General features: G+C 44.7%; 1 protein-coding gene across 6 annotated transcripts in view; it reads left to right on the plus strand.

Annotated features, from left to right (window-relative positions):
- The window catches only part of RNF44 (ring finger protein 44), a 29,429-nt gene continuing 4,918 nt past the window's right edge, over positions 1-24,511 (plus strand). The window contains exons 1-10 of one of the 6 annotated variants that reach the window (XM_033926837.1): positions 8,423-8,674; positions 9,597-9,644; positions 11,436-11,630; positions 12,207-12,423; positions 12,837-13,004; positions 13,874-14,050; positions 16,513-16,674; positions 16,778-16,890; positions 17,016-17,103; positions 24,136-24,257. In XM_033926837.1, the coding sequence (XP_033782728.1) occupies positions 9,604-9,644; positions 11,436-11,630; positions 12,207-12,423; positions 12,837-13,004; positions 13,874-14,050; positions 16,513-16,674; positions 16,778-16,890; positions 17,016-17,103; positions 24,136-24,257 (1,283 nt within the window). In that variant the 5' untranslated portion in view covers positions 8,423-8,674; positions 9,597-9,603. Of the gene's footprint in view, positions 121-8,422; positions 8,675-9,596; positions 9,645-9,703; positions 9,724-11,435; positions 11,631-12,206; positions 12,424-12,836; positions 13,005-13,873; positions 14,051-16,512; positions 16,675-16,777; positions 16,891-17,015; positions 17,104-24,135; positions 24,258-24,511 lie in introns of those variants that run through there. The other 5 variants (XM_033926840.1, XM_033926838.1, XM_033926839.1 and 2 more) reach the window with 5 other exon arrangements.

The following is a 24,511-nucleotide window of genomic DNA, read 5'->3' on the forward strand; positions in this document are numbered from 1 at the left end:
CTTCCCCGCTCCCGAGCGCAGATGGTGGCAGCCCAGCCGCGGACGCTTCCATTGCGGCGGCCGGAGGAGGAGAAGGCGCTGCCGGGCTCCGAGAGGCTCCGATCCCGCTGATCGGCCGAGGTAAGGCGGCGGCAGGGCCCGGCCGGCGGGCCCCCCCCCCACCTCGCATGGGAGATCGGGCGGTTTTAGCACGCTAGAAGGGCCCAGCTGTTGGCAGATGTTCCCCTAAAGGGCACAGGAGGGCTGCAAGAGCCAGGCAAGGGATTGTTCTTTGGCTGGATGCCTTTTTCATGCTGTCCCCAATGAAATGCACTTGGCCAAGGAAGTGTAGACATGAAACTTTCAGATATTGCCACTCACTAGCCACCGGCTAAATGGACCATTGGTCTGACCTAGTAAGGCTAGTCTTAGCTTCTTATAGTTTGGGTAGCCCTTTCAGGACCAAGGGACATATTTGTCCCATAACTTTAAAATCCTATAAATTTTGATTGGGATAGTCTACAGTTCTAAATTTGATATGTACGGATTCCATAGGATACTGCCTTTATGTAAACAAACTGGTTCCGACATTCATTCATTAGCGTCGTTGCCAGATTGACGAGAAGATTCACTTGCCACACTGTCCATAAGCCCTTAAAAATAATGATATTTCACAAAAAAAAATCAATTTTTTGGCATCTGCAAGCCCTTTTTACCATAAAAATGTCGTCAAAACCACAAAAATTGGCCTACGATCCTTATGGTCCTGAAAGGGTTAAAGCAGTGTCTTGCAAACTAAACGCAGTGGCTGCGGCTTGAAGCATCCGGAAGTGCGTAGATGTCGACAAGATGATGTCATAAGCATGCATGACATCATCATCACATCAATGTCCGCACATGCGTGCCCCTGAGCCACCAGTGGGGGGTGCTGGAAGGGAAGGAGAGGCGCTTTCGCCGGCATCTCGCAGCACACAGTTTGCGATACACGGGGTTAAAGCTATGACTACGTCCTTCTGATGGGAAGGGGTAAAACGCGGACCTGACGGATCTAAAACCGCACGTTCTTAAAAATCTGAGGTCCGTGTCTGTACCACTCGTAGTTTCTGTCTCTTACAGACCTTGATGAGATTTTAGCGTTGACGGATCCGTCTCAGCATAGAGAGGGAAAAGTATTAGGATCCGTCATCGAGGTCTGTCAGAGCCAGAGGCTCGTGCTGGAGTTCGGAGACTTCTTTTCCATAGCGCACGTCCGAAACCTATGTCCCCGCTCTCTTGACTTCTGCTCTGCCGCTCCAGCACTAGTCTCTGGCTCTGACAGACCTCGATGAGATTTTAGCACTGACGGGTCCTAATACTTTTCCCTCCCTATGCTGAGATGGATCCGTCAGCGCTAAAATCTCATCGAGGTCTGTAAGAGACAGAAATTATGAGTGGCAGGGACACGGACCTCAGATTTTTAAGGACGTGCGGTTTTAGATCCGCGAGGTCCACGTTTTACCTCTTCCCCCTTCTGATTAACCTAAACTTAAAATAATGGAAAATCACATGCTCACCCCTTGAATGCATCCTGGCTATTGCTGAGAAATCTCACCTCTTGTCTGAGTCTTTCCTTAGCCCAACCTCTGAGGAGTAACACTGGCAATAAATATCTCCTGCTCCGATAATAATTCAAGTGGGCTTAACTCCGTGGTTTGAAGAGGAAGGGAAGCCCACAAAATTCAACCTCTTCCGTTTTTGCGTTTTCGAAGTCCAAACTTAAACTTAGGTCTTAGGCCAGGACTTGATGTACACAGCACTGTACAATGGTGATATGTATTCATGTGTACTCTAATTTTACGTTAAACATAGAAACATAGAAAAGTGACGGCAGAAAAGGGCCAAGGCCCATCAAGTCTGCCCACTCTATTGAACCTCCCTCCTAGCTACCCTTTGAGATATCGTGCTCTGATGACCCATCCCCTTAACTCTACCCTCCTAGAGATCCGACCTGGGCATCCCATCTGTTTTTTAAATCTGACACGCTGCTGGCCTCGATCACCTGAACTGGAAGCTCATTCCAATTGTCAACCACTCTTTCGGTGAAGAAATACTTCCTGATGTTGCCATGAAACTTCCCGCCCCTGATTTTTAGCGGATGCTCTCTTGAATCACCTTGGGTGAATCTCTTTCTTAATAAATCCCAAAAATCTCTCCCCCAAAAGCTTACAATCCTACATCCTCGTTTATCAAGCTGGCGTGGCAAATACACCTAAGCCCACAGGGATTGAAAGGGCTTCAGTGCATTTACCCAAATGGCTACCTGAGGTAGTGGGACATAAATTCTGTGACAGTGTAGGATTTGAACTCTGACTTTGCTGGTGCTCTAACCCAGTGGTTCCCAACCCTGTCCTGGAGGACCACCAGGCAAGTCAGGTTTTCAGGCTAGCCCTAATGAATATGCATGAGAGAGATCTGCATATAATAGAAGTGTCAGGCATGCAGATCTGCTTCATGCATATTCATTAGGGCTATCCTGAAAACCCGACTGGCCTGGTGATCCTCCAGGACAGGGTTGGGAACCACTGCTCTAACCAGTAGGCCACTTTCTCCTTTTTAAGGAGGCACCAAGAATCTCATGAAAAAGCCAGGAAGAGCCTAAGAGAAGGAAGAGAGAAAACGGAAAAGAACTGAAACCGAGATACATCTGGAGGAGAGAACAGAAAAGCACAAGGACAGATTCACACGGGGAGAGGGAGTAGAAACACATGAGCGAGAATATAAACAATCTTGAAGGTTGAGTTTCATTGTCAAGTTTTTGGGGGGAGGGGGCTAGGGACATGAAAGACAGCTGATTGCGATAGGCAAGAAGGAAGAGAGAGCAGGAGCAGACTCAGAAGGAAAAATAGACTGAAGAGAAGACACGGAAAAGCAGAAACATATGAGGGAGAGACAGAAGGGGGGAGGGGGACAGTGTCGGTTTAACCATTAATCTAATCTAATCCTTAGGTTTGTATACCGCATCATCTCCACGTTCGTAGAGCTCGACGTGATTTACAGTAGGCGAAATAGGAAGGAACTACAACAGAGGGTTAGAGGTAGAAGTGTGAAGAAAATTTAGAGGACTTGGGATGCCAAGAGATAAGAGTTTCCTTGATTCCTAAGTTGGAGGGAGACTTACATTTTTTGAGAAAAGCCAGGTTTTCAGATGTTTGCGGAAAACTTGGAGAGAGCTCAAGTTCCGAAGAGGGGAGGTAAGGTTGTTCCAGAGCTCAGTGATTTTGAAGATTAGGTAGACTAGGTGGATGTCTGGGGTAGCAAATCAAAGCAAAACAGTATTACTACTATGCACTACCAGACATACGCAGCGCTGTACAGTCACGAAGGAGACAGTCCCTGCTTGAAAGAGCTTACAATCTAAACAGACAAACAGGATGTCATGCATAGAGTTAAGGGGAAGGGTTAATCTTCTGGCTGGGTTGGAGGACAGAGGGGAGTACAGGACAATCAAGCCATTGTGACATCACTGATGAGGCTGGCTCTTATTGGTGGAATGAGGCATTATGACATCACAATCTCAGCTCTGCTTCCCAAAGACTGAATCTCTTCACACTACTACTACTACTACTACTACTACTACTATGAATTATTTCTATAGCACTACCAGATGTACGCAGCTCTGTACAGAGTCACAAAAAAGACAGTCCCTGCTCCAAAGAGCTTACAATTTAAACAGACAAGATAGACAAACAGGATGTCATGGATACAGTTAAGGGGAATTATTAATCTGCTGGCTGGGTTGGTGGGCAGTGAGGAGTAGGGTTATGGATTGAAGGTGGGATTTCAGTCTGCTTTTAAACAAGGGAAAGGAGATGTATAGAGGGAGAAGTGAGGGGAAAATAGCAGAGACATAAAACAGGGGATAGGACCCAGAGGGAGATAAGAGAAAGTAGATGAATTTATGAATAAAAACAGGAAAGACACAAGGTCACAGCAAGTGAACAGATACAATGGGATGTTTTTCTTTGAAATTACTAGACGAGACATGTAGTAAAAGTGTGTTGGGGGGGGGTGGGGGCTCAAGAGGAAGCATCAGTGGTAGGGTTTGAGGTCAGCGTGGGGTAAGAGAAAGCCAAATGGATGGAGTGGGTCCAGAGGAAGGCTACTAAAATGGAGTGTGGTCTCCATCATAAGGCATATGGGGACAGACTTAAAGATCTCAATCTGTAGACTTTGGAGGAAAGGCGAGAGAGGGGATATGATAGAGACGTTTAAATACCTACGTAATGTAAATGCACATGAGTTGAGTCTCTTTCATTTGAATGAGGGCATAGGATGAAGGTAAACTAAACTAAACCTTAAGTTTGTATACCCGCATCATCTCCATAAAGATAGAGCTCGGCACGGATTACAGGTAAATTCAATAAATGAGGGAAGGACATAATAAGAAATTAGAGGTTATGAAAAGGATAGCTAAGAGGTTAAGGCTAAGTTAAGAGGTGATAGGCTCTGGAGTAATCTAAGGGTGGTAGATGCATGGAACGATCTCCCGGAAGAGGTGGTGGAGACCGAGACTGTGTCTAAATTCAAAAGGGCCTGGGATAGGCACGTGGGATCTCGGAGAGAGAAAGAGATAATGGTTACTGCGGATGGGCAGACTGGATGGGCCATCATATTTCTATGTTTCTGGTTAACTTTCTGCAGCTGCAGCACTGCTGAGATATTTCTCGGGTTGCAAAGCCTCGATGAACTGTTACTGATGATAAAGGAAGCTTAAAGGAAAGCTTATGCTTGGCTCACACTTTTCACAAGTTGCTCTCCCACCAAGAAGTGCTGCTGTTCTGGCCAGGGTGGGATTTCATAATCTTAAACTGTCACAGAGAAACCAGGAGGGATGTAGGAAGGACTGCACCCCCAATTATCATTCCCCCCTGAAATATTGATAATGAAACATGTTATGGTGGTTATTATGTGTGCTATTTGTTTCTGGTTATCCAACCTAAGTCATGAATACAGGCAGGTTACAAGTAGCATTTTTTAATCCCCTCCCCTCCCCCACCTCCAAAAAAAAGACACCTGTTCTAAGCAGCATCAGTACTCCAAAATAACAAGCCTGCTCTAAACAGCATCTCCCTAAATATCTACCATTGTAATCATCAATGCATTCCCTGCCCTCTTTTCAAAGCAAATGTATTTCATGTGCAGCCTGCCATAGACATCATTAAACCCTCACCTCCCCCCCCCAAGTTCAGCTTCTTGGATTTGCTGTTGATGGAAATGCAACGTAACAGAGAGGGCGTGCCTTTGCCTTTACTGGAGATGAGTGACATGTTTATGACATCACTAGCAGCCAATCAGGGATCAGGTTTTATACCCAATGCCTCCGGATTTCCAAGGTATGGATTATGGAGCCCAATAACTGAGGGACTGGACCTGGGATATGCTTTGAGCCTTTTCTAGGAATCCCCCCTCTGAGAGGACCTCTCCCTCGATGTCTTCGTAAAACTGAACCCAATAGCAGCAGATGTGTCCTAAGGATGGAGGCACGTCCACCCTCCCTGAAGAAGATACTAGTTATCCCCTGGACAAATATTGACGAGGATTAGAGACCAGTTCCTATAAATAGCTCTGATTACTGTGCCAATGACAGTTGGTCCTTTAGCTGGCAGCTACACTAGATACTGTATATCATTAACAGCTGAAGTACACCGTCTCTTGTGTAATATTTATAGGATTAGTGAATTATGCCCAGAAACACAGGCCTGAACTCCTCCTCCTTGTCAGGTATGTCGGTTAGTCTAGCTCATGCCATGACCCTTCTTTACCTGTAACTCACTTCCCCTGTGGAACACACTATCAGTCGCATTACGTAATGCAGATGACATTGATGATTTTTGTAGGTTTCCGAAAACCTATTTATTTACAATTCCTTATTTTGATAGCCTTTATTTAATGCCCATCAGTTTTTTCTGAGTTTCTCTGTTATTATATTTTTGTGCATTGTAAATGTTTGCTTGTCCCTCGACCCATAGCAGTTTAGCAAGTTATAAGCTTTGTAAGTGCGTAAATAAATACATAACAAAACGAAACCTAATAACATCACATCACCTGATATTAGCAACAGCAAAAGTCAGTCCTGTTTGAACATTTGATATCTGGCAGATGGTCTTTCTTGCTGGTATTTCATCTTTTGACCAGTGTCTCCTTATGAAAGAGAAGCAGTTTGCAGATACTTCCTGTACGTATAGATAAATGGCATGATCTGAGACCATAGTCCTAAATTCATGAGTGCATTTTTATGCATAACAATTTTTCATCATGTTTTGTTTAATGAAAAGACAGGGCACATGAATTGAAGGACACAATGGAAAAGTAGTTATGTGATTAGCACAGAACACACCACAACCAAGGGCAGTCCTGCAACACTTATACTCGTTCCTGTCACAAAATAATGCACTGATTCTATTAGTTATAAAGAATTGCATGTGTAATAATGATGATATGTCCCTTCTCAATATATTATAGTTAGTTACATTGAGTGGATCAGCTGGTAATGCAATGTGTGGGTCCGTGATAGGTTCTGACCGGCACCCTTACTCAAAGGAATGAAATACTGTAAAAATATATATATATATCATTCACTTAAACAATTAGAAGCCAGGAGATGGTTGACCTGGTGACTACAGCAGACAGGGGAGGAGCCAAGAGAAACGGCTGCATCACACAGAAGACCAGAGGCTGGGGAGGATGAGCAAGGGACTGTAGCAGCCTAGGCAAAGGAGCCAAAGCAAGGGATGGGATTTGATATACCGCCTTTCTGTGCTTACAATGAAAGCAGTTTATATTATATAGATATAGGTGAATATATTTGGTACCTGGGGCAATAAAGAGTATAAGTGACTTGCCCAGAGTCACAAGTGGGAATTGCAGTAGGCAGTAGAAGCTGGAGAGGCCTCAGAGTTTTCTGGCGAACGACTTCTTTTTAAGGAAGTTACTCTTGGTTACTTCATTTGCCTCTGCAAATAGCCTCCTAATAAATTTAAAGTTTGTTTCATTAAACCGAACGTGCTGTTCCCCTGCCCTAAAATCCTGCGTCCCGATGTTCTAAACCTACCATGCATTTAATGATCGATGCTAAACCAGTTTACTGATTCAGTGTCAAAGTATTTTACCTACCAATGCACATAATGGCTTACTGCGGTCTTTTTCTGACTCTGCTATGTAAATGTAGTACAATGAGGTCATTAATATTAAAATGAGCACTGAGGGATGCTCTGACATCACCTGTTGCTGCACAAAATGAAGCGCTGACTTTTAACGCTTCAAAATTACTGGCTGGTCGGGGATGCCGGTAGTGTTAAAGAGGCGGCTTAACTGTGGGGAAGGGGTAAAACGCGGACCTCACGATTCTAAACCCGCACGTCCTTAAAATTCTGAGGTCCGTGCCGCTAGAAGTTAGTTTCTGGCTCTGACAGACCTCGGTGACAATTTAGCGCTGACGGATCCGTCTCAGCAAAGGGAGGGGAAAGTATTAGGATCCGTCAGTGCTAAATTGTCACCGAGGTCAGAACCGCGGATCTCAGATTTTTAAATTTACTGGGGCTGCAGGAAACCAGTTGAAAGGATTCGTTTTAGAGCCGCTCCAGCACTAGTCTCTGGCTCTGACAGACCTCGGTGACATTTTAGCGCTGACGGATCCTAATACTTTCCCTCCCTATGCTGAGACGGATCCGTCAGCGCTAAATTGTCACCGAGGTCTGTCAGAGCCAGAAACTAACTACAAGCGGCAAGGTCCTCAGATTTTTAAGGACGTGCGGGTTTAGATCCGCGAGGTCCGCATTTTACCTCTTCCCTTAAGGGTGCGTGTTGAAGGTGCGTCTGAGCCGCGTGTGTTGTGCATTGCACGTGAGGTAGAAATTCATCATTTTTTTTGTGTGTGGGGGGGGGAGCATTTGTCCCGCTGAAGCAGTGTAAAAAACTGTTTTCACATTTTGCCCCCTTCCCTCCCCTCATGACATGCGCCTATGATGCGCTCCTAAAGCACATATTCATGCCTCTTTCCGTGGCGTATTCTGCGTGGGTGTCTCCAGTGACTGATCGGATGGGATTTCCTCCGCAAACGCCAGAAGGGGGGAAGCCACAGGGGCCATGGCCTCCACCCCCAATTGGTGCCCTCCCACCCTTCCGTCTACTTCCAGGGGCAGGCCTGCTCATTGGCTGCCCAAATATGTAAAGGAGGTGCTGCAGGATTCGGCTAGGGCGGAGCTCCTGAGAGTCCCCCCCCCCCCCCCAAATCAAACAGAATTGGGCTGCCTATGGTTTGTGGTTTTCAAATCAGACAATTTACTGGGCGGGAATAATCGATTGCCTCAAGAGAAGCTACGCTGGCCTTTCACGTGCCGCTTGGGGGGCGGAGCCTCGCTCATTCATGAAAGCGCCGGCCTTTGGGCGCGTGCGCTCAGCCGGAGGGGCGGGGTCAGAGCTGGGCGGCGCCCTTCGGCTGGCTCCTGCCTGCGTGCGCGCGCCCGCACGCGTACGTCGGGAGCGCCGCGCCGCCGAATGTTGTGAATTCAAATGAGTCGTTCTGTCGGGCTCGGCCGCGGCCCTGCCGCTTCTTAAAGGGGCCGTAAGCGGGCTCGCAGGCCGGCCCTGCCGCACCGAGGAGCGGAGGGGGCAGGGCGAGAGACCCTGCCCCGGAGAGCTGAGTCCGGGCGGCCAGGTAAACGCGGGGCCGCACGTGCTGAGCGGCGGCCTTTGTTGTGGCTGGGCCTGCGCCCTCGCCTTTGTTGTCTCCCGCCCAGCACATGCCGGGCGGCGCTCGAGGCCTGGCGGGCGGCGCGCGCCAGCGGCTCGAGAACGTCTCGGCTCCGTGGGTGACGGCCAGTGGCATTGTGACGTCACGGGGCATTGTCAGAGGCGGCCCTGGGATTGGTCAGTGGCAACAATGGGCAGCGGACGTTCCAAAGCTCATTCCTGGCATGTGGGACTTGGAAGCATTTTGCTGGTGCTTTTTTGCACCTAGAATTTGTCAAGTTTTGCTCATTTTGGAGCATCTCGCGTTTGCGGTGTACATGTGGATCGCATTGATTGCTTTAACACAGGCGCTTTGCTTATTACCAATTTTTATTGTGGTTTGTTCTAACCCTTACAACTAATGGACCCCTGAAGAAGGCGTGTTCTCCGAAACACGGACCATGTCGGGTCACAGGTTTTGTAAAAAAAAGAGGGTGACAATAGTTACCGCATTTTATACTTGGTTTAATAAACACAGCCTGCAGTTTGCTCATTTTGGACACACTGAAGCCGCGTTAGGATTTTTCATCACCAGCTACTGCGGTAAAAGCTGAGAAGCTCATAGAATTGCTTTTACTGCGGCGGCCGGCGGTAAAAAATCCTAACGCAGCTTGATAAAAGGGGGCCTTAGTTGTATAACCGTAAATTCAATAACCCCCTCATTTACGAACGCATAGTGCGGCTTTTAGCGCGGGCAGAATTCCTATCAGCGTCAGAGCACTTACTGCCACTGCTATGTGTTCGTAAAAGGGGTATAAAAGGTCTCACTTAATAATCTTTTTTTGCTTTGGTTTTATTTCTATGTATTACCTTTATCTGCAGACTAATTCATCTGTACATTTGTTCAGAAACTGCATGCTGTTACCACCCGGAGCCCCCACACTGACATTATTTAGGTGATGTTTCTAAGATGGGGCACGGAGGTTTCTTATGGTAGAACCCCTGCGAGAGCCCTGTCTGCAAGCTCAGAAAGAGGGAAGTACACCCTCTAAGCTTCTCCTGCCTTTATTCTTTCTCTTTTCTGTTCTTTAACCACCCTTTACGGTGATTGTGGTGTGATGCACTGCCCCCTTACTTGGTGCCTCGTGGTATTAAGCAAATGCAACCCACATTTGTGTAGAGGGGTGAGTGGTTTGTAAGTCTAAAATAATAAAAAAAAAGCATTGTCAGGTAAAAGAGAATAAGGGGAGAAACTTGTTCTGAGCTAGAGATGCCCTAGGGCTGGCTACTCCAGGCCCAGATACCAGCTCGTCTTTGGAACTAGTAGGTTTGTGGGAGCTGGAACATCTTCTAAGATAAATGCAGCACTGGCATGGTTCTCCTGCAACGTCTTAGCTTCCCTGTGGGAAAGGGGCAGATAGCAAGAGGGTGATGTAAACTGCGGCTTCTGAGAAGTTAGTCTCTGTGGCTACTAGAATATCCTTATGATGGTAAGTAAGGCAGATGCTCCGCCAAACTCCCCCTCCCCCTTCCCCAATACAGAATGGCTGAGCTATGTGAAGAGAGGGTGACTGCTGGCCTCCCTCTTTCCACCACTGTGCCAAAAAGTGCTTGTCTGGGATTTGCTGGAGGGGAGGGCTGTACTTTGAGCTGCCTTCTGGCTGCTGGTGTCTGTCTGCTCCCTATCTTCAGTCTCATGTCTGCTCTAAATTCACAGTTATTGCTCGCTGGCTGACATGGACAAGAGCGCGCACATGAGCACAAGAGCTTCATGTCTCATTCCTCTGTGCAGTAACGTATCAGTTGGTAAATTGAACAGGTATGAGCTGAAGAGGCAGTAGGTGTGCACTGACCAGCCCGAAGTCTCCCAGGGCTCTCCCGAATCTTGCCAGAGAAGGAGATTAGGTCTCTCACAATAAGAGTGAATGAATGCACTATGGAGGAGGCAGTGTGGGAGGATCTGAGCTCCTCCCCCAGTTGAGAAATTGGGGCAGAAAAGATGCCGGGTGGAGTTCTGCAAGGAAATCACCAGTCTTGAAGAATGTGGACAAGTGTTCTCGGGTCCCCCAAAAACATGGAACAATTTTAGTTCTTTAGGGCAGACCCTAATGTCACCTCTCCCTCACTGTCACTGTGATATGGATTCAGGGCTGCATTTGAGAGTTGTAAGGAGCACTAGACAAGGCTGCCATGGTATAACTGCTGCCTGCGCTGTTCAGATGGCTTAATATTGGTGTTTTGCACACACAGGAATCGGAGGCTGCGCTTGTGGACTGCAGTGTCCAGCAAGGGGGTGTGGTGAGCAAAAAGGGATTGGCAGAGCCCTTGGTGCTTCGTTCAGGCCTGCTCTGTGTATCTGTGCATGTTGTGTTGTGCTTAGGGTCGTGTTCAGCTTTGGGACTGCTTCAGCTCTGTCTTGGGTTAGGGACTTGGTGGAACACTGCATCGGGTCTTCTGCTGCCAGTGGTGTGGCCACATGCCAGAAGGGTCAGATCCTTTTGGTCATCTGTGTTCATCCAGTTTGTTGTTCTGGAAACCCTACAGCTTGCAGCCAGGAGTAACTTCTTAGGCTGAAGGAAGTGGCCCAGTTCTGTGTAAGGTCTGTGTGGTTCACTCTGCCTGCTGTACAGTTCTTCTGAGTTGGAAGTGTTGAGGCTCCTGCCTTCTGGAGCCTGCTTGGCTAAAGCCAGCTAATGATGGCTCTTACCATCTAGGGTTGAGTTTCACTGGGTTTTGATTCTCAACAGAGCGAAGGCAGGCAGATCCGAAGTACCAGTGTCTGGTCTGTACTCGGAAGCTGAGGTCCAGCACCCCTCCGCCTCTCAGACGTCACCAATGCGACCATGGGAACTGGCAGTGAATAGGCGGCCTCCCTCAACTCCCTTTAACCAGCGGAGATTCTCAGGGGGACCCTGCAGCACCCCTGCACACCTCAGGCGAAGGTATGGAACCCTGCTTGGACCCCAGCTCCAAAAGATCATGGTGGATGAAGCAGTGTCCCCTTCTCCCACCCAGGGAAGCTGAGGGGCCGTGTTAGAGCAGGGGGGGGCAGACCTGGGGTTATAAAGGGCTTTTAGGATGGATCATCCCTGAATCTCCCCTGGTCCATAGTCTCCATCACCACATTCAGTGCTTGCGTGAATGTTCTCTCTTGTCTTCCCTCCATCTTTTTCCCTTCATGGTTGATCAGTGGTCTGACCAGTAGGCGACTGTTTTCAGCATCCTGACATAGCAGGTGGATAGGAAGTAGTGTATTCTCAGGGTGGTTTGGACCTATTTTAACACTCTGTTCTAAGGGAAGTGTGCATTTGGTTTACCCATCTCTGACCTTGCTGTCCTGCACCTCTGAAGCTAAGTAGCAGGGATGTGCACGTCTGCAAGGAAATTCAGACCCTGGGGAGCTCCTAGGATGTGTGTGCATGTTTGTTTTTCTTTCTGTTGTCAGATTGGTACTTGCTTGATCAGGATGATAGTTTTCATGAAATCATTTTCTGTCTCTTTCTGGCACGGTGCTGCAGCCCTCCCATAAGGCATCAGTGGGGACGACGGGACACACCTCTGCACAACCTGTTTGCCTCACAGAATGAGAGCTTTGCACACTTAGCCTTGATTCAGCAACACTTCCCAGTAGATGAACCTCGAGCTTTTCCACTGGGCAGCACACAGGCCCGAATGCTTCATCCGCCAGCACCACCTCCTCAGCAGAGTCCATTCATGGTTGACCTTCACGAGCAGGTAGGTGGGACAGAGCCAGTGCGAGGTCATACCTCTGAACACCAAGCTGGGGGTTAGTACAGGAGTGTCGTAGTGTTAAGGGCAGGATAGAGCTGGGTGTGGGGGGAAGGGGGGCTTGGTCTATTTGGCGGGGGAAGGGTTCATTTTTAGAATAGCAGGGGATGTTTCTGTGGAGTGTGCAGTGTCTAGGACAGTATATCAAATAAAAACAAAACTTGAATCATGGGGGGTGGGAGGGGTCTCGGCACACTCATAGCAGGGGATACTGCAGGGCAGGTGGGGCTCAGTACTGAAATAGAATGGGCTGCTTTTTAAGAACACCACCTGCCCTCCCTCAAAACTCCCACCTCATTGGAGCTGACTTGAAACAGGAAATGTCTTCAACACACTGACTGTATTATTCTCTGTTGAAGGTGCACCAGGGACCTGTCCCTTTTTCCTACACAGTTACCACGGTAACTACCCAAGGCTTCCCGATCCACACGGGCCAGCACATCCCGGGGTGCAGCACCCAGCAGCTCCCAGCATGCTCAGTAATGTTCAGCGGCCAGCACTATCCGCTCTGCTGCCTTCCTCCTCCGGTGAGTTGTTGCCCGTGTTTGTGCTGATGGGATGCACTCGCTTCGATGACAACCATGGGAGCTGATTACTGTTCTGTAGTTTGTAGACAGAATATCAGGAAGGAGTGTGCCTCCATTGTGCTGCTCTAAGCCTGGGGGGGGGGGGGGGTGCCGGTTGGTATATCCATCCATTCTTCCTGCCATTGGTAATGTGTACACTCTCCCCAAGTAGAGACAGGAGGAATTAATAATCTTCGTGCACCAAGGCCAGGACTTCTCACCTTGGTCCTCTGGACACACCCAGCCAGTCAGGTTTTCAGAATACCTACTATGAATATGCATGATAAGTTTGCATGCAGATCTGTCTAATGCATATTCTGTTCTTTAAAGGATGTTTTTCTTGGCTGTAACAGCCCCTTTCACTTTGCTTTTTAACCACATCAGCTCTCGTTTTCTCTTTTCACCTTTTTTAATACATGGAATACATCTGGTCTGGGCTTCCATGAAGGTATTTTTAAACAACATCCAAGCCTGGTTTACACTTCTGACCTTTACCAGACCCTTTTAGCTTCTTTTTAACCATTTTCCTCATTTTACTATGATAGGTATTCTGAAAACCTGACTGGCTGGGTGTTTTCCTGAGGACCAGGCTGAAAACACAGGTCTGAGCTAGCCTTTTCTGAGTGGATTTACGTTTTTCTTTTTTGTCTGTGAAATACTTGAGGTGCTTCTTACCTGTTGGAGTCTATGGTAGCATCACCCTGATATTTGCAGATCTTAATAAGGTTAGATACAAGGCTAAAAAGATCTTTAGAATCCACTGGCCCTGCAAGACAACAGATGCTCTGTAGGACATAGAAAAGTTGTAACTTGTGTCTCCTCTTTTGCAGTTGATTCAGGCGTGCAGCATGCACCAGCTTCCGGTCTCCTACCAGCCATTCACACCCCTTCTCTCCAGTGACCATTACATCCTTCATCCTCCACCCCCGCCAGGGCCCCCACACCAGCCACCTCACATGGCCCCCCTCAGCCAGTTTGTTCCCGTGCAGCCTCAGCACCCACGAATGGTGAGTGTAACAATGGTAGGGGATGCCCTGCTGTTAACATTCAGTCTTTCATCAAACAGTTTCATTACAATATGTGTAGAGTCTCTGTGTGAAGAAAGTCAGGCCTCAAAATTATAACTATAAACTTTTTTCCCCCCAAATATTTAATTCCATCCAAGCACTAACAATATAGCGTAAAATACAGTTTTTAGAGAATCCTGGTAGTAGCTAACCCTGACCCCTTTCCCTCTGTTCTGAGTGTTTGGTCAGACAGGCAAGTCAGAGTGAAGAGAGGCTGCACCCAAATCATCGGACCCTGCTCTCGAATTACTGCAGCAACCTGGGATAGGCTCTCTACCAGTACAATGCGAAACCAAGACAAGACTAGCTTTGGGCAGGTCTGTGGCTCTTTCATGGCTGTGTCCTCCTGAATTAGGAAGGGTGTTAAGCTTGGGGGTTTTCAGACCCCCAGGTGCAAGACTGATATTTGTGTACAACATATAGGCTGGAGGAAGGAGGTATGATTTGAGACGTAAATACCTCTGTGGCATAAATGCCAGTCGAAAGGAAGCTCTGGAATGAGGGGACATAGGATGAAAGTGAAAGAGGACAAGATTCGGGAGTAACTTGAGGAAATGCTTCTTCATGGAATGGCCTTGTTGCGGAGACAAAACTGTATCTGAATTCAGGAAAGCTTGGGAGATGTGCAGAGGGTCTCCAAGGGAGAGGAAGGGTTAGTGGATAGGCCATATAGTCTCTGCCTTCATTTTTGTTTTTATATGTGACTGGGAAGGAGATTTTTAAAAGCAGCAGCCCGTAGATTCCTAAATGTGAATATTTTATTTTCTATGCGTCTAAATCAATAGATAGCATTGAAGAAAAATGAACAGTTTTTGGAAACTAAGAGCCAAGGAGGGAGAAACTTAACAAGTGTCTTGCTGAGTTGGAGCAGAGGCCCATTGAGCCCACCATCTTGATCGTGGCCATTTCAGGTCACTGGGATGTGCCCAGAAGATGGTAGGGAGTGATCATTTCCTGATCCTGAAGTACGAGGCACTGAACCTTGTCTGCCTGACTAGCAGCTCTTAATACTCTGCTCTCTAGATATTGGTCTAAACCAGGGGTTTCAAAGTCCCTCCTTGAGGGCCGCAATCCAGTTGGGTGTTCAGGATTTCCCCAATGAATATGCATGAGATCTATGTGCATGCACTGCTTTCAATGCATATTCATTGGGGAAATCCTGAAACCCGACTGGACTGTGGCCTTCAAGGAGGGACTTTGAGATCTCTGGTCTAAACCCTTTCTAAACTTATTTTCGCCTCCATGCAGTGGATCAGTGTAAAGTTTGGGTGAGCCAATGGGGATCTTCCCAAGCCTCACCAGTTGAAAGCCTCCTTGAATGTGGCCAAGACTGTCGAATGTGGCTCCACAGTTGCCTGCTGTTTTCCTAAGTGCGCAATGCCGGCACATGGCAAGAAAAGAGAGCACGCACCAGGTGCTGGCAATGGATGGTTCAGGAAAGCTGCAAAGAACTGCAGTGTCGCATTAGGGAGTGTCTCGGTTGTTGATTGTCAGCTGCTATGGCTTGGGACTCTCAGCTGCAGAAAGAGTGCGCCACTGCTGGGGAAGACCGCTGCACATCCAGGTTTGGGTTTTTTGTGCGGGGGGGGGGGGGATAATTGTATTAACCATACTCAGGTGACTTCTATTAAATTCTTTATTTGTTTTTAAACTTTCATCAAGTGTACAGAAATCATAATAAACACTATCAATTAGATCACTTGAACATCTTATCATTGTACCTTATAAATATAAATGCAACCCTCCCTCTAAGCCCTCCCTCCCATTAAACCCTTCTCCTCTTTCATCACTAAGTGGTGTATAATTAATAGAAAAATGGCATTTAATCATGACAAAAAGATGTTAATGGCTCAGGTGACTTCTGATAAATTCAGACTACCATGTTTTGAAAGATAAAACAAATTTAGCAGCACATACTGGTAATTAATTTAATAAGGTCATGAGGTTAGGCAAAAGGGTTGGGTGTTTGCTTTGGAAGGGTCAGTAATGCTTTTACTTTATCTGCAGCACATAAAGGAGAACACTTTGTGGCCTCTCATCGGGGGAAGGGCAGGTGGCGCTGTTTTGGAGTAATAACCCTTTTTGAGGGTACGGGGGTGGTGTGTGTGTCAGCCTTGCTGATTTAAGACACACTTTCTGTTCATCTTGTGACCAACGGTTTTCAGTTTCTTAATCGGCCATGTTAGATTAGCGGGAAGTGTTTCATCCTGAATGATCCCTGAGAGTCCTCTACTTACCAGAATAGAAAATTCCTAGTTTTGGGGGGTTTTTTTCCTCTACTTAGAGCATGCCACATTGAAAGAAACAGATTTTTGTTTTTTAAGCTTTTTTATTTTCATACTATGATTTATAACAGCTCTTTACCCTCAAATTTCTGATGTCTCCCCCTCACTGTTTTTCAGCCTCTGCAAAGAATAGAGAATGAAGTGGATTTGCGAGGGGAACATAACCCTTTGGGGGGCTTCAGTCACCCTCATTCCCAACATGCCCCAGCCTTGGCCCCTGCTGTCCCTCTTCATTACCTCTCGCATGACCCCTTGCACCAAGACCTGCCATTTGGAGTGGTAAGTCATGAAATGTCACTTGGATAATGGGATGGCAGGGGCTTAGGCCCTCCATCTAGGGATGACCTGATCTACATTCCTTGCTTTTTTTGGTCTGTTGCAGCCATACCCACATATGATGCCACGACGTCTGAGCACGCAGAGGTATCGGCTGCAGCAGCCTTTGCCCCCACCACCTCCGCCACCCTATTATCCCAGTTTCCTGCCATACTTCCTGTGAGTAACCTAAGTCATCATTGCTTTGTGTCCAACTAAAATACGGTACTGTGAGCGGAAGGGATCGTTTTGCCCATGGAAGCCAAACGCCATAGATGCTAAATGTTTCAATGTCCTCTTTGTAGCTCCATGCTTCCTGTGTCTCCGACTGCTGTGGGGCCCACCATCAACCTCGATCTCGATGTGGAGGATGTCGAAATGGAGAATTATGAGGTACTCTAACCACGCTTGCAGACTCGATATGCGGCATATACATTTGTGTGTGTGCATACTGTACCTTTGTCTGTCCCTCATAAATTCCCTTTCCATCCCTCAAACCTGCTCCAGTTTCCAACAATCACAGTAACTTTTATAATCGTAGCAGAATCTATAACTCATCTATAGTAGTTGGAAAAACGGTACCTTGGTGTTTTAGTACTGGAATAATATCCGTATGATAGAGGATTAGATATTGTTTATACAGCTGAGTGCCTGTAGCTCATGAATTCAGATCCATGGAATCTTCTTATAAAGGCAGCTCCTGAGGGATTCGGCACACGGTGTTTGGGAAATGCTGAAAAATCCTGCATCAGTAAGAAATCGGTGGCTTTGTCAATTGAAGAAATGGGCAGCAGCATAAATCTTAAATTGTACATTGAAACAGTTGAAAGTCCACATAAAAGTAACATGAAGCCGCTAAACAGGAGCCCTTGGACCACCTAGATCACACTTAGAGACACTAAAACTCTTCCATCAGACAAAAAGGATTTGTACTACAATCCTACCAGTCCTGATTTCGGACACTGTTACGATCACATGATGGATCATATCGGAGGTTGCTGGGATATCGAGAGAGAATGTTGCCCCCTGTCAAAATCAATTAGAACGCAGGAGAGTCTATTATGATTGGCTCAAACATCATTTGGCACTATTTTCTCAGAATACCACTACTCGCATCGTGGCGCATGTGTCCCGGTTTGAGCACATTACGTCTGTTCTAAAAGAGCTACATTGGTTTCCCATCGGTGCTCGTATTGAATTTAAGATACTTTGGTTTAATATTTAAGCTATTGCATGATGATGGTCCCGAGATGGTGCGGTCGTTGCATATTTACCAACCGTCACGGAGGTTAAGCTCTAAGGATAAGTTATGTCTCGATGTGTCCTCTCTGACTGTACTTAAACTTTTGAGTTATCGCAAGGTGATGCTCTCTGTGCAGGGCCATATTTGTTGGAACAAGCTTTCTTTGGGTGTCGGCCAAGCTGCCTTGGTATTGCAGTTTAGAAACGGCTTAAAACTGTTTTGTTTGAGCACACTTTCTCCAAATGAAGCAGTAAGTGATGTGACAATGGTCATTTCTCAGGGAGAGAGAGGTTGAAGGGTTTTTTAACCTGTTCAGTATGATAAGGTTGTAATTTGTTAATTGTATGTTTTATTTTTATTGTACTCTGCATAGAATTGCAGGATATATACATTTTTAAAATAAATAAATAAACTATTGGTTCAAATGCTGTTGTTACTTGAACTCGATTACTGTAATTCTTTATACTTCCATTTAACATCAAAACTGGCTAAAAAATTACAGTTGCTTCAAAATTCTGCGGGGAGGATAATATTTGGTCAAAAAAAATATGAAAGTGTTGCTTTGGTGTAGAATAATCTTCACTGGTTATTGGTTGAGAGGCGAGTTTTGCTTTTTTCTCATTTGCATTCTTATTCCACCAGATTATGTGAACTGCTGGGCGCGATGGACCACTGGTCTGACCCAGCAGTGGCTATTCTTATTACGTTAGCCACAGATTTGAGGAGGATGGTAAAATCAACAATTTAACTTCTCTTTTGTTTAAGCTGTCATAACAATTTGGAACGATTTACCTGTTCAAATAAGGACGGAAGTTAATTACTTAAGGTTTTGGGGAAAAAAAATTGAAAACCTTTTTTATATGATTAATATTTACTGTACGATGATCTTTTAAGTATTGATGTATTTTCCTATAGAGGCTTTAGATATAAATCGCTTTGAACTTGTTTGGTACAGGGCGATTCATAAGTTCTGTATTTGATTAGAATGGAAAACCAAATTGAGTTTGATCAAGCCAACTGTGACAATCCAGCAAATCAACCAAATGGTTTTATATCAAATCTTAAATTATTTTATGTATTCCACAAATCCTGCCAATACCTATAGGCTGTTGCCAAATTGAAAAATCTTTACTTTTTATATATATATACACCATGGAACTCAAGTATCTGCTGGTGTCACCCTTAGAACTAGTCTCGGTGAACACCCACTCCGCAGACTTTCATTGATCCAATTGTCTATTTTATGAAATTCTAAAATTTTTCTTTTGTTAAATTTTCTTCTTGTTTATTTATAAATACATCCATAGATGGTAAATTATGTACAGTGTATTACGTAGCTTCTTAACCAGCTCAGGGTGGCTGGTTAAGAAGCAACATTAATAATTTACCATCTATGGATGTATGGCATCTATTGGCTTTTATGTATTTATAAACAATAAGAAAATTTAACAAACAAACAAAAAAATGAACAGAAATGAAGGAAGTTAGTCAATTTGGCAATATGATTCTTTTTTTTTTTTTAAATCTTTATTCCTTTTTATTTCTTTCAACAAGTGTACAGTATTATTACAATTAATCTACATAACACACTTGGCATTCTTAAATAATATTATTATACATGTTTTAATTCCCCCCCACCTCCCACCCTTTTCCATATCAATAAAATATTCCTTCCAAATTTATATATAATTATACATCCCTTTTTGATAATACAATTAATCTGACATGAAATCTGTCCCTCCCCCCATCCTTCTTCCTCAAACACTTTAAACATTTTATTATACCCAGTAATGCACAACAATAAATATCCCATCCTATTACATATATCTCCTTATTTTTCATAACAACATCTTTCCAATATTTTTCCCTCCCTATCCCTCCCATCCCATCCCATTTCTATATATTATCCCCTAAGGAAAAAGAATAAACTTTACTCGTTATAATATTCAATTAATGGCCTCCACACCTCTTGAAATCTTTTAAAATACCCCCTCTGTATCGCAAAAAATCTTTCCATCTTATACATATGACAAACTGAGTTCCACCAAAAATTACCGTATTTGCCGGCGTATAAGACGACTGGGCGTATAAGACGACCCCCCAACTTTTAGTTAAAATATAGAGTTTTGTTATATACTCGCCGTATAAGACTACCCCTTCTTCCGCACACCTTCTCTACCGCCCCGGGTGCAGCACAGCCGGCCAGGTCCCCTTACTTTTGTGGCACTTCCCCGACCGACCGATAACAGCCCAGGTCCGACAAACCTCCCTGCCCTTAACCGCGAATCTAAATTACCTTCTTACAGCTGCTGTAAGAAGGTAATTTAGATTCGCGGCTAAAGGGCAGGGAGGATTGTCGGACCCGGGCTGTTATCGGTCGGTCGGGGAAGTGCCACAAAAGTAAGGGAACCTGGCCGGCTGTGCTGCAACCGGGGCGGGGCGGGCCATTCCTCTCCTTTGGTAGCCACTCGAACCACGAGGCTACTCTCCTTCTCCTTATCTGCCCTGCCTGCAGCACAGAGCCGAACGAAAGTCTTCCCGACGTCAGCGCTGACGTCGGAGGGAGGGAGGGCTTTGTTTAAGCCCTCCCTCCCCTCCGACGTCAGCGCTGACGTCGGGAAGACTTCCGTTCGGCTCTGTGCTGCAAGCAGAGAAAGTAGGGAGAAGAAGAGCCGCGTACATCCAGAAGACTGAGTATCCTGAGAATTTTCCAAATGTATCTATGACCTTCAGTAGACATGGGATTGTTGTTTCCGGATTCCTCAAATGAAGCAAGATGTCATCTGCATAAGCAGATACTTTATATTCCACTCCAGCACATGGAATACCCTGTATGTCCTTTGCCTGTCGAATAGCTAATAATAAGGGTTCAAGAACTATATCAAAGAGCAAAGGAGATAATGGACAACCTTGTCTAACTCCCCTCTGCAACTTAAAAGCATCCGAAAAATTATTATTTATATATAAGCGAGCAGTTGGGGAGCTGTACAATGCTTGTATCATTTGTATAAATCCGGATCCAATACCAAACCATTCCATAGCTTGATACATGAAACTCCATTCTACACGATCAAAAGCCTTCTCAGCATCTAGTGAAACCGAAAAAGTCGGATCATTAATTTGTTTTGTTAAATAATACATCTGAAATGCCAGTCTAGTATTATTAGAAGAGTGTCTTTGAGCAACAAATCCAGTTTGATTCATTCCTATTATATGCGGAAGAGCTTTAGCCAATCTTAATGCTAAAATCTTAGCTAATAATTTACCATTTACATTTATTAAAGATATAGGCCTGTAGTTTGAAACCAATGTTGGATCTTTATTTGGCTTTGGCAAAACAATAGTTAAAGATTCTGCCATAGTGCCTGATATACAACCTTTATTCAGTTGATCCTGATATAATTTTAATAAATACGGTAATAGGAAAATTTGAAATTCTTTATAAAACTCTACTGTAAATCCATCTCCACATGGAGCGGTCCCAACTCTAAGGGATTTCAATGCCATTTGTAACTCTTTTAATGATATAGGTTTATCTAAACTTCTTTTTATATGATCAGGAACCTTAGGACCTTCAACTAAACTCAAAAAATCCATCCCATCTTTCTCTTTATTTAAATAAGACTCCGAAGAATACAATGACTTATAATATTTTAAAAATTGTTTTAATATATTTCCAATTTGAGAATGAGAATTTCCTAACTCATCTTTAATTATGCTTATTTTCTCCTTCCTTTTCTTTGCTTTTAAATAATTTGCCAATAATCTTCCAGCCTTATTTGCACTACCATAATACACCACCTGCTGAGCAAAAATATCTTTCCTTACTAACCCAGAGGAAATTTCATTATATTCACATTTTTTTTAAACAATATTTGAAATGTCTCCTGTTCCCATTTATTAACCAATTTTAATTCCAAATTCTTAATTTCTTTTTCCAAATTCACATATTGTTTTCTTAACAGTTTCTTTTTATATGCAGAATATGATATAATTTGTCCTCTCACAGTTGCTTTGAAAGCATCCCATAAAATTCCAATCGAAATTTCCTCTAAATCATTAAGTCTAAAATATTCATTTATTTTATTTTGAAATTCTGTGCAAAATTTAGAATCAGCAAGCAATGTATTATCAAACCTCCATACAGGTTTGGAATTATCTGGCTCTACTAAGTTAACTTCTATCCATATACCACCATGATCAGATATTACTATTGGTTCTATGTCAGCTTTTATAACTTGCTGTACCATCTGATCTGAAACAAAAATATAATCAATTCTTGAGAACGATTGATGAACATGTGAACAAAATGTAAATTCCCGATCATTAAAATGAAGAATACGCCATATATCTTTTAAATTACATACTTGTACCAAATTATCTAATCCCATTGATTTCATTATTCTACTAGGCTTTTTATCCATTATTGGATCTATAACAGCATTGAAATCTTGTCTGAACAAATATGCCAGGAAATGCTAGGGAGATGAAGTTCTTAGCTGGAATAAGTCTGATTCATGGAGTAGCTAATTCAGGATCTGAACTGACAAGAGGAAGAGCTAGATTAGATCTGATCTTTGGTGAAAAGTGGGAACAGTAGTCAAGACGTGAGCAAATTTGAGATAACTAGAGTGAATACCGAGGAAATCTATTGCATTGGCATCTAACTTCCAAAAGGGGCAAATTTGGTTTTAAAAAGAAATTGGCTGCAAGGAGCAGCAGTCAGAGGTAGGACTTTAAATCAGGGCAGGGCATTGTTTAAAAATACCACCTTGTATTCTAATCAAAAAAGAGGGTAGGAAGGTCCAGTGGCAGCTGGCATGGTTAAAACGTGAAGTGAACGAGGCTATTAGTGCCAAAAGGGAAAAGATATGAATGAAGAAACAGGCATACACATTAACAAGTTCGATGCAAAGCGTTGATGAGGCTAAAAGAGAATTTGAAAAGAAGCTTTTTGTTGAGGCAAAACTCATAGCAAAAGATTTGTAAATACAATGCATTACAAGTAGAAAGTCTGTAAGGGAATCGGTTGCACCATTTGGATTATCAAAGTGTTAAAGAGCACTTGGGGAGAGCTTGAATGAAATATTGCTTTTATCTTGACTGTGAAGAAGCTACCTGTGCCAGAAATGGTATTTTAGATGATGATATGGAGGAGCTGAAATTGCATTGACCCTGGAAGATTGTAGTAAACTAAATTGACAAGTTATAAAGTGCAGCAAATTACCTGGACCAGATGGTATACGCCCCAGGGTACTGAAAGGACTCAAAAATGAAATTGCAGATATACTGCTTCTAATCTATAACCTATCATTAAAATCATCCATGGTGTCTGAATATTGAATGGCAGCCAATGTAAAAAAGAATTCCAGGGATGATCCCAGAAACTACAGGGAGAATCTGGGGAGGGACTCGACCCTTCCGAGTGTGGCACTCCTAAGGTTGCTAGGATCCCCCCAAGCTCTGTCCGACAGCAAAGGGACAAGAAAGACTCACTAAATCACATCCAACAGGCCCAGACAAACCTCTGCACAGACTGCACAAAAACTTACCACTCCATCTGCTGGAGACTGAGAAAAGACTGATTGTAATAGGGACTGCACAGCCCACTTGAACTGTAGCCAAAAGTTAGTGTGTCAGTCTCCACCTGCTGGCAGAGGAGAGAAAACCCATCTGTTTCTGTGCCGGTCTGGAGGGATGCTAAAGAATGTATATTTTACGTAATGTGCCACTTTTCTTCCACTCATCCTACCCTGTCTTCCCTAGAAACACACAGAAGAGCTGCTGCTGGTGAATGCTACTAGATGTACACAGTTATGTACTTTCTCTGTCCCTTGTAGGCTCAATACATAACAGTTTCTCCCTCTGAATATTAGAGGGGCTTTGAGCCCAGGTGGCATAGGTCATTTAGTTGTACAGCTGGGACTCGTGTCCAGTCCCAGCCTTCTTTACTGGCTTTTGGGGTATTTCCTGAGGGTCTTGTATTAGCTCCTCTCTAGAAATACATTTCAGTTATGGAGTACATCAAAAGAGCAAAGCACCACTGGGATTCATTGGATCTGTGCTACCAGCTGGACTTTGGTGTAAGGGTTTAGATAGCAGATAGGTCTTTTCATTTGGTTATGCACGCTGTTCTAATATTCCCAGAAAGTTTATAAACCTTTGACTTCACTTTCCCACAGGCATTGTTGAACTTGGCAGAGCGTCTGGGAGAGGCAAAACCACGGGGGCTCACCAAGGCCAGTATAGAACTGCTTCCTTCGTATCGGTTTAATCCTGAAAGCCACCACTCGGAGCAGACACTGTAAGTATAGAAGGGGACACAGTGCAGAATGCTGAGATGAATTCCAAACCTCAGCTCATGTTTCTTATACCCTGAAATGGGTACGCAAGAGTTTGGTGTCCTAGTCCCTCTGCGCAACACACGTGCTCTATAATACCAGCTCCTGTGACAGGTGTAGCAAAGTGGCCACTGCCTTCTTGGACCTTGCTGAGGAAGAGCAAGTGACTACATCCCTGCTTAGCCTGAGCTGCATGTTGACCCAGCATTCCCTGACT

This window comes from Geotrypetes seraphini, chromosome 18 (assembly GCF_902459505.1).
Source record: "Geotrypetes seraphini chromosome 18, aGeoSer1.1, whole genome shotgun sequence".
NCBI lineage: Eukaryota > Metazoa > Chordata > Amphibia > Gymnophiona > Dermophiidae > Geotrypetes > Geotrypetes seraphini.